General features: G+C 36.1%; 1 protein-coding gene across 1 annotated transcript; it reads right to left on the minus strand.

The window, feature by feature from the left end:
* Window positions 1-6,329, minus strand: LOC143465403 (aspartate/prephenate aminotransferase-like). Its single transcript, XM_076963655.1, has 13 exons — window positions 6,153-6,329; window positions 5,702-5,829; window positions 5,169-5,306; window positions 4,283-4,410; window positions 4,091-4,154; window positions 3,673-3,712; window positions 2,254-2,344; window positions 1,846-1,945; window positions 1,619-1,698; window positions 1,336-1,418; window positions 1,030-1,183; window positions 565-640; window positions 1-139 (listed from the first exon to the last, which is right to left on the minus strand). Exons 1-13 carry the CDS (start codon window positions 6,233-6,235, stop codon window positions 3-5), a joined length of 1,302 nt encoding a protein of 433 aa, XP_076819770.1. The 5' UTR covers window positions 6,236-6,329; the 3' UTR covers window positions 1-2.
* Between the last annotated feature and the right edge of the window lie 4,013 nt (window positions 6,330-10,342).

The following is a 10,342-nucleotide window of genomic DNA, read 5'->3' on the forward strand; positions in this document are numbered from 1 at the left end:
CTTTAAGCAATTTTCATTTCATCGACCCAAGCCACAATCTTATTAATGGCATCGACTGTTGGTGCACAAAATTTCTCTAAAAATGAGTCGTCAAAATCTTTCGCTCCCAATTCCTCGCTCGCAGTTAAAGCAGCTGCTCCTGAAAGGAAAATGAAATATCTCTGCTGAATGTTCACGGAATCACCTGTTTGGACAAATTGTTCCATTTTATCACATTGGTAATGATTCTACCACTGGAACCACAACACATGAAAACATTAGCAACAGCTAATGCAATATTAGCATTAGCAACATCGACATTAGCTTGTGAACTACGACTTGAAGATGTGGAATTGAGAGGGATTGGGCTTGGGTATAACCACTTGAGCATTACTAAAAACTTCGCAAAACATTTTCGTTTCGTCATTTTCTCATTTTCGATACTAACAGGTTTTACAAAACCCACATGAAAAGATTTTTGTAATAATTTACCAATTGGTCAAAAGCAACTGAATATCGAAAGTATAAAACACCACAAGTAGTATTGAAATAGTATTACATTGCACACAAAAGATATTTTCTCACCATCAAAATTGACGTAGCACAGTCGCACTGTTAGGTCTTCATCTCCGTGCAGATAAGCCGGACCACCTGCCATCACCTGTCAATGCACATCGTACTTTGTAATATTGTCACTAACCAAGCTAGGTAATAAATAACCACAGCAGTTATTCAAAAATACAAATTACGAGTAGAGTCTAAATAGTTGATGAACAAATTGCATGAATCGAATTTGAAGCATAAATACGAGAGTTAACGAACCAGCTATTATTTTATTTTGCAAAGTACTGAGTTTATGCTCGACTCATTAAAATTAAAATTCGAAAGGTTCGCAAAATAAAATTCTGGCTGGTTTGTTGGCTTTCGTATTTATTCTTCAAATAACCATGGTTCTTATTTCTTTAGCAATTTCTTTAAACAATGTGTAATAGTTAAGACTCAACCAGTCACTCGTGTTGAAATCATTTAACGCAAGTATCCACGTCTCACCGCAACTCCAGTGTCCTCGAGAAGAGCAAGACACATCCCCGTTCCTGTGGTGACCCCACGAGCAGTTAGACCGGATCGGATCGTCTCAAAGTCGGGGAATATATAATAACCCGAGTGTGGTTCCCGCACATGGACGCCATGCTCTTCAAGTGTCCTGTGTTTCATCACAAGCACATGATAACGTATTATCGTTACGACAATTTTATTTTTGTTAATTACCACATGATTGGTGACTATGCCAAATGTTAATAATCATTTTTAAGTTCTAGAATCGAAAGGACTTAGCAAACATTGATTTGATTTTACCGGCAACAAAACTTAGCCACAGCTTGTAAAATCCTCCTGCAGTGGAAGACGTAGCTCCTTGAGTTATCACCAAACTTGAGCAACTGTGAGGTAGAAAATAAAGTGAAAGTTAAACTGTCACGAGAAAACAAGAGCTAACAAAATGAAATAGGATCAGTCAGTTTGTTGTGATTGGAAACAATAGACAACAAATCAAAACAAGAATTAACGAGTAAAATAAAATTTCGTTATAACTTTTCAAGGTCAGGATATTAAACAAACAAACAAAGCTGCAAGTAGCAACCTCAATGGCGGCATATTGGATTGGGGCAGAAGCTGAGGTGAACGTCTGACTTGCTGCGCTTGCAACCGCGTCTCCAACAGCTAAGAAATAGGATTTCTATTGAACTTTGTCCACTCTATTATGGTAATAACAATAACTGCCTGGCAAATAATTTGGATACTATAAACCCGACGTCAAATTTAACTTAAATTTTACTGTAATAAAACATGTCATCACTGATAACTCACCTTTGAGGTGTGGAGGGTATAAGTGATAACCTAGCCTCCATCCACCGCAACTTGCCCACTTTGAAATTCCGCACGACACCACGGTACCTTCTGGATAGAACTACGTGGGGGTACAAGGACATAATGATCGGGCGAGGAATTACAAACGCTATGTAACATTTCTACGGCAAACTTCGTACGCTGAAAACTTTGAATAATTTGAACCATATAGCACTATAAGTAAGACTTGTTCTTGTATTGGATTACAATTAAGTACTTCAATAAATATTAGCGAAATGCCGAATCAAATATGAATATTTCGCAAGAATATCGAAAATTTCTGTTTTTGTCACGAATTTGAATCTTTTTAACAAATCATCGTATTAAAAGTCCACAGTCAAAAACTCTTATTCGTCGTCAATCAGTTACCTTTGCAAGGCTCGTGTATTGACCCGAGAAGGAAAGTCTTGAATAGATTTCATCACTTACGACCAATAACTTATGTTTACGAAAAACCTCGCTGAAAAAAATAAAGAAAACATTAGAATAAAAATAACAAAGCAATATCCCGAAATCAACGGAAATAAAATTACCTATTTCTGTCTTTCAAATGACAGGAGACAAATATACAATTCTGAGGGATTAAAATAATTTTGTTTGTAATTCTGGTTAAAATAATTCACGCCATTACAAGAGTGAGTAAAAAATAATTAGAAGACGTATAAATATTATGTATTACAAAACTAAAAGCAATTAACACTAGCACCAGGATTAAATCCCATATATAACAAAAAGTAAAATAACCATTTTTTACATCAAACCAAAATTGAATGTCTAAATGTAGTACAACTATTTGCTTTTATGTTATTGTCACTTTGGTAACGATACGACATGTTACTTGTTCAGCGGGACTAGCAGCATAGATCAAGCGTACACGTTTTGCATGATGATGAAAAAGAAAAGGTCAGGAGATATACTGTGAAAAACAGGGTCATGCTAAGGCTGCAGTTAGTCAATCAAAGAAACTTGTTTTTCATGAATATTCAAGAAACCATCCACTCAGCTTATACTGTATTATGAATGTGGAAGATGTGAAGACTCTTTTTTAGGATGCAGGAAAAATGCTTCACTTTCCGGCCTATACATCCAAAATCACTCAAGCAAAACCATTTTCTCTTTCGCATTCTAAATACAGAGTGAAAGGTGCTGCCGAGAAAAAGAGTCAATACCAAAGGTAGTCAAGCAACACATTGTGAGCAATAGGAAGACGAAGACAAGCAAAAAGCTGTAATTGGCTGCTCGAGAAAATCCCAGAAAGGAATTAGACAGGAAGTGGAATGAAGTCTGAGCTTCACTTGGTATCTAATGAAAGACTCTTGATTCAAATTTACCCGACAAATTATCTGGTGAAATATTTCCGTTGACAAAAGCATTAGAGTATTTCACAATTCAAACCTAACTTAACCTAACTTAAGTTTTATAACATTGAAACCTAAGTCTAACCTAAATCTACCTTTTAATCTAAATTTAAATAAACATCGATTTTGTTTTTGTGTTATTTTGCTTTTTTGTTTGTTGTTTGTTGCTATTTTGTTATTTTGGGCGATAAACACTTAAACTCTAAAAAAGATTAACGATTAAATGGCATTAATCAAATCATTCTTCTAACCTTTTACCTTTAATTTGACCCACTTACGAAAAACGACTCGATTTTTGAACAAAAATGCAAAGTGGCTTAAATTACATTTCTAATTGCATAGAACACAGTATTTTAGAAGGATTTAATTAATTTGCCCATGCGCAAAGCAGCGGAGAGCTTGGAGGCGTGCAGAAGTGCAGAAGCAATACCTGAGTGACTTCAGTTCATTTGCAGAGTACGAAGTCCCAGCTAAAGAATAAATTTTATGACACAACTTTGTCTGCAACTTCTACAACTTGCATCGATGAGATAATTAAATGTATGATAAGGTGGAAATAATACGACATGTAATCACTAATCATTCAAACAATTCTTCAACAAATATAGAGGGACTAAACTATCGGGTTTAAACAACCACTTTTGGGGTAATTCTTCGTGTCTTTCTGCAAGAAATCAATGGAGACTAAGTAAAGCTTAAAATAAATAATTTAATCAAACCAGATTTAGTTGAGTCCAAGAATACTTCTGTATTTGTCCCCAGTTTGTGACCACACCTGATGCATATGGGTGACCACAGTTAGCCCCACTGTGCTTAATATAATAAAAATAAAATAACAAATGTCATACTTGGGTTGTCTGGGTTGCAAAAGATGAGTACGCTGTTCTTTTTTACTTTGTTTTCCTCAAACACCTGTAAATCGATAAATTGTTTCAGCATTCATGGCAAAAAAGTGTGAATAAATAGACCATATTGCAAAATCAATTGTCTAAAAAGGATAACTAAAATAATCAACAATTGCACATTTTTTCATAATTCACCATCTCCAGTCTTTCTGGAGTCAACTTCCATCCCTCCTCGAAATTTGTGGGTATCTTGTGGACGGTGTGGTTGGACAGAAGAGCCTGTGGTTTGTATGTAGTCCACGTGGGAGCCAGCAGTAGTACGTCTGCAAAAAATTAAAAATTCTTCACCAAATACAACTTGCACTGAAAATTATTGGTAAACTATAAAGCAGTGCAATTTTACAGAGGTTCCGTACAAACGTGATATTCCGCATAATATTTAAAAGGCGTGAGTTGTAAGGGTTCAGCTAGAGTAATTCAATTTGAGAGCAAGTTGTCAGAACAATAAAGGTTACATCAATACTCAGTAAAACATTTCCAGTTAAACTCTGCCATATTGCATAAAAGTGACAAATCTCAGCCCATATTTCTACACTATTAATCAGTTGGAAGTGTGATTAATAACAGTTACAGCAAATGACCCATAAAACGATGATGTACAAATACTTATATTTTTATGATAAATATATTATGTTTCAATTAAATTTCGAGTTACGTGCAACACTATCTGTGATGTAACGGAAGTAATGGTTAACAAACATGTCATTGATCAAACACGCCAAACAGGAATTATGGTGAATGGGCTGTTTAATTTTCCTGTCAAGATCAACAATGAATGTGTGGTTAATGATAATGACACACGAAAACCAGCCACCATATTGTGATAAAACTGATTATATTTGACATCTCACAGTATGATGTACAATGTGACATAATATTAACAGCATGACTGATAACATGACATACAAGCAACAACAATGCAATAACAATACTAAAGAAATATGCTGACATCATCATAATTGTCACCTTGTATAACACAATATATAAATATAATGAAATGAATGAACAAACTGGACTTCACCTCCGTTTGTTACAGCCAACAGGAGGAAGATGAGCTCTTTTGATCCAGGTCCCACGATGACATCGGATGCCTTGAAGTGATGAAGATCGTCTTCCCTGCTGTGGAGTTGGCACACAACTTCCCTCAGCTTCAACAAACCTTGATGCAGCAAGAAAGTATTAGTTAAAGTATAGTATTAGTATATAGTAAGTATTAGTATTATAATATTAGTTCGCAAATATTGCAGCTATAAATAAAACATTGGAGAGTTCCATTTTGAGTGTATTCCAGTGAACCACAACCACAACATGCTTTTTAGTGTTGTTTTGTGTTGAAATATGTTTAAAAAGGCCGAATGTGTGCATTTTTCATCATAAAACACAGACACTAGAAATGTCACTAGACAAAAATATTGGAGAGTTTCCTTTTGCCGACGAATCTATTTCGTTAATGTCATTGAACAAAAAACTTTTCTTGGAATACTCAAATACAAAAGAATTTGCAATAAAGTTGAATTGCTTAAATCAATCAAGTCTGATTAATTACCAGGTTACCTCTGATTGGCAAATATTCCCCGACATGAGAATATCGCTTTAACTCATCTTGCGCAAATTGTGGGACAGGGAATGGGGATTGGCCGAACCCTAAATGATGAATTTTCACTCCTTTTTCCTGCAACGATCTGATGACGCAAACCAAGCATGGTGAAAAATGTTTTAAACAATATTATCATAACTATACTATAACTGTATATATAAATAACTATACTTATCAATGGCATGTATATCTGTCAACTTTTCCCATAAAGTAAGCCTGCTTATGTTATAAGCATGGTCTGGTTTAGGTTATTATTATTAATGAGTAGGCTACTGCTAGTTATGGCATTTTTATTAAATTTTAATAAGCATTTGTTAACATAAAATGAGGGTTGAAGTATTTAAACAGCCAGAAATATCTCGACCGGATATTTTAAACTATCAAATAATTAACCATAAAACATCTCACTTGATATGTTCATGAAACTGGAGGTTGGATGCTGATTTAGATTGCTTCAAACTGTCCTTCAGAAAACATTGACCAAGTTCCATTTTGTAAAGTTGCAGGGTATCCTTATAGGCTTAACTACACAAACAAGAAATCCGGAAGATTCTTAATATGATGCTAAGCAAATGACAGGTTAGGTTATATTTCAAGAAACTGGGCAAAAGAGTGTAATGGAATGGGTGTATATGGCCCACTTCACTACAATGTTTGCTTGTTGAATTGTTTATTGCGGTGGATGATATATGAGTCTCATAAGGTCGTTGTCTGCTTTTCTCACCCTCAGTGACAACAAAGTTGTCTAACTTGATACTGAAATTCTTCAAATTTAATTCAACAGTAGTTTTCACAAGAATGACAACTGTATAAATTGATTTTTATGAAGCTTCTTTAAACGATTACATTTAGACAAAACATTGGCAGAGCAGCAACAGCAAAAAGCTGCTGCTGCTATTTTCTTAATACACAAAATGAATGAATAACTCACATTGCACGTACGATAGGCAAGAACAACATTAATGTCACAACTTTAAACAGGAAACAGGATGTCATTGGCACATCATGCTCATCACAAGAGTTTAGCTAGTCTAGACTGTACATTTATTAAAACAGATTAATCTATGACAGGCCAAGATATTGTGCTGTCATGAGGGCCCAGATTGGAAAATTTGCTGTTTTTGGGTGAGAAATCAACAGTAGTAGCCATTTTACTGTACACGTTATTAATTCTTATCCACCGCGCACTTAGCAAACTTTTAAATCTGGATGTTGGCCTGTTGCTAGGCTACATGAACAAATAAACTCTTAACCTATTTTAGTATCCTTACTGAAATATATGTAACTCCAATAGCTTTTTTTCTATTACCCACAATACATGAACATTTTTAAGCATGTCGTTGATTCTCAGTAATTTGCATACGACTTCATGGCTGGTATAAATATCATGGTCTCTGTATCCCTGTCATGTTTATTTCATTTTGAGGTTTTTTCTGTTCTACGCTACACTAGTTCCTGTTACTGGCAGGCCTCGATTACAGTGCATCAAAAAATCAATTACTAGGCTATGTCCTAGGCTACAGAAAACAACCAAAAAGGTTCGCTATTATTTGTCCTATGCCTAGCCAGGCAGCCAGCTATAGCTTATCTGGCCTAGTTGGTTGCTGTTGCAGTCACTGCTAGCGCGTGCGGCTTCGCTGTGATTCACTTTTGTGGTCCAGAACCGGAAGGTTTAAAAACAGATTAAGCTGATGGCTTTATTTCGCCTTAGACGTGAGCTGATAAATAGGCATGAAGGCTAAAAACTTTTATTTAGAATTGCCTAACTCCATCAACAAGCTCTGGACTTGAACTTTCGACCAATCCTTCCATGGTAACGACATTCTTAGAAGTAGGGAGTTTCCCTAAGGAGTGCTTCAGGAGTCGCGTTATTTTCAATTCAGCGTCGTCGCAAGATTGGGCAAGAAATATTAGGTTTCACAGAGGCCACTACAATAATGTTTAATTACTATAGACGGATATAATGCCTTAAATTCCATTTAAAACGTACGTGGCTTTCCCAGATAGTTCGTAGATATTTGTTTCACCACTGTATGTTAAGGATAGGTTTGTTGAAGCAAAGGTCATTCGATCATCGCCGACCGGAATTGGGTCATGCACAGTTCACAACCGGAATATGAAGGTTTAAAACAATCAATTTGGAAGCTTAATATGGATACTTTTACATTACACCACGTTTCAGCTGTAAGAGTATAGCGTATTTGAAGATGCAAGCAAAACAAACTATAGGCTATACCTACTAAATTAGTCCCTGATAAAACCCGTCTTGCTGCAGCCATAGAAAGCACCGACTAACTAAACGGCGTGTTATGTTATAGGCAAATTTTTTCATTGCAGTGAATAACTGGTTGAATTTTAGAATAAATAAACACCGAGTGCCGAAATACAGTGACCATAAAAATCCCAAGATAAAAAGATATATCCAAGAAACTATCTTTCCACAATGCAAGTTGCATGGAAAATGAATTCAGAATAAACACGAAACGTTTGCTAATAAAATTGCTTGTTAGATTTTTGGTTCTGTTATTTATTCTTCGAAAGTCCAAGACAATAATGCAACATTTCTGCCAATACTTCAGCGGAGATTCGACAGTGTTCCACTTGGTCGGAGTGCGTGTCTCCGATTTAAAACTAGCTATAACATATTTAACTACTTACAAAGCGCAGCCAAGATTGCACTTCACACGCGAATCAGCGTTCACCATAAACTTCCCCTTTCAGCAGCGTATCTAGAAGGTGCCTTATAACGTCATATTGGTTGTAAGAATCTTCTGGGTATTCAGCGTCAATATGCAACCGAAGATCAACGTTAGGCTCCCTGTATACAGTTACCACTACCACTTCTTCACTACGGTATAACGTTATTTAATGTGACGTAATTTTAGTGTGTGTTGAATGTGGTAATTGGTTTGTCTGGTAATTGGTTTGTCCGGGGGCAATTCCAAAGTTTTATATGCTCTCTTTCTTAGACAATAATTTCTAAAAGAACATGCATTCACAATGCAAGCGGGAACCACTACATGCCAGCTACTGCTATAGTTCGTTGTTCTTGCAAGCTTGTATTCCAACTACTAATAGCTGTTGTTCCTAGCTTGTATGCCAGCTACTACCAGCTGTTGTTCCTAGCTTGTACGCCAGCTACTACCAGCTGTTGCTCTTAGTTTGTATGCCAACTACTACCAGTTTTTGTTCCTAGTTTGTATGCCAACTACTACCAGTTTTTGTTCCTAGTTTGTATGCCAACTACTACCAGCTTTTGTTCTTAGATTGTATGCCAACTACTACCAGCTTTTGTTCTGTAATGGAATGATTGGTTATTGTTGTTGAACTTGACTGTACCAGTCACTCCAATACAATCTTTGATTGTCTGAATGTTTATTGTCTTCGATATAATGAGTCTCAAGGCCGTTGTTTGCTTAATCAATCCTAGACTCGTCTGTTCAGCTAAAAGCTGATTGTCTTGTAAAGCCAACAAGCAGAGTTGTCTGACCTGACACTGAGCTTGTCTTAAATTGTACTGTTCAATAGTTTGCACAAATTGTTGATTGTATAAACTGGTTATATTGATTCTTCGTTGTATGATTACAAATTGACAGAACATTGGCACATCAACAGTATTTCATTTAACAGTTAATGTAATAGCATTGTGGCTTAGCTATATTCAACTGCATTAATTTGCTGATTGCTGATTATTCCCAGACTTGTTAATTCGTACTGCCATACGCTAACAAACTTATTTTCGATAAACTGAACGCATACGAAAAAGGCGAAAGTATTACGTCACAACAATGGTACAGGAAGTGATTGTGGCTCGTGTTACTCTTAGCTAAAACGACACACAAGTACTAGAATTGAAATCTCACATAATCTGTATATTAGTTTTGGTTATAATCACAATATTATCACAGTTCCTAGCTTGTATGCCAACTACTACCAGCTTTTGTTCTTAGATTGTATGCCAACTACTACCAGCTTTTGTTCCTAGATTGTATGCCAACTACTACCAGCTTTTGTTCCTAGTTTGTGTGCCAACTACTACCAGGTTTTGTTCCTAGCTTGTATGCCAACTACTACCAGCTTTTGTTCCTAGTTTGTATGCCAACTACTACCAGCTTTTGTTCCTAGCTTGTATGCCAACTACTACCAGCTTTTCTACCTAGTTTGTATGACAACTACTACCAGCTTTTCTTCCTAGCTTGTATGTCAACCAGGTTTTTTTTTAAGGTTTGGTTTGGGTGACCGCTAAGTAGTTTTAAGAGACCGCAAGTGTTTCATTTAAATACTAAAAAATAGCCATATTTGCTTAAATTTGCTTAAACCTAAGCATATTTGCTCAAATTTTGGGAAACCGCTGGAGAAATTTGGGGGACCGTTTCGGTCCCCCAAAACACCTTAAAAAAAACACTGATGTCAACTACTACCAGCTTTTGTTCCTAGTTTGTATGCCAACTACTACAAGCTGTTGTTCCTAGTTTGTATGCCAACTACTACCAGCTTTTATTCCTAGTTTGTATGCCAACTACTACCAGCTTTTGTTCCTAGCTTGTATGCCAACTAGTACCAGCTTTTGTTCCTAGCTTGTATGCCAACTAGTACCA

This window comes from Clavelina lepadiformis, chromosome 7 (genome assembly GCF_947623445.1).
Source record: "Clavelina lepadiformis chromosome 7, kaClaLepa1.1, whole genome shotgun sequence".
Taxonomy (NCBI): Eukaryota; Metazoa; Chordata; class Ascidiacea; order Aplousobranchia; family Clavelinidae; genus Clavelina; species Clavelina lepadiformis.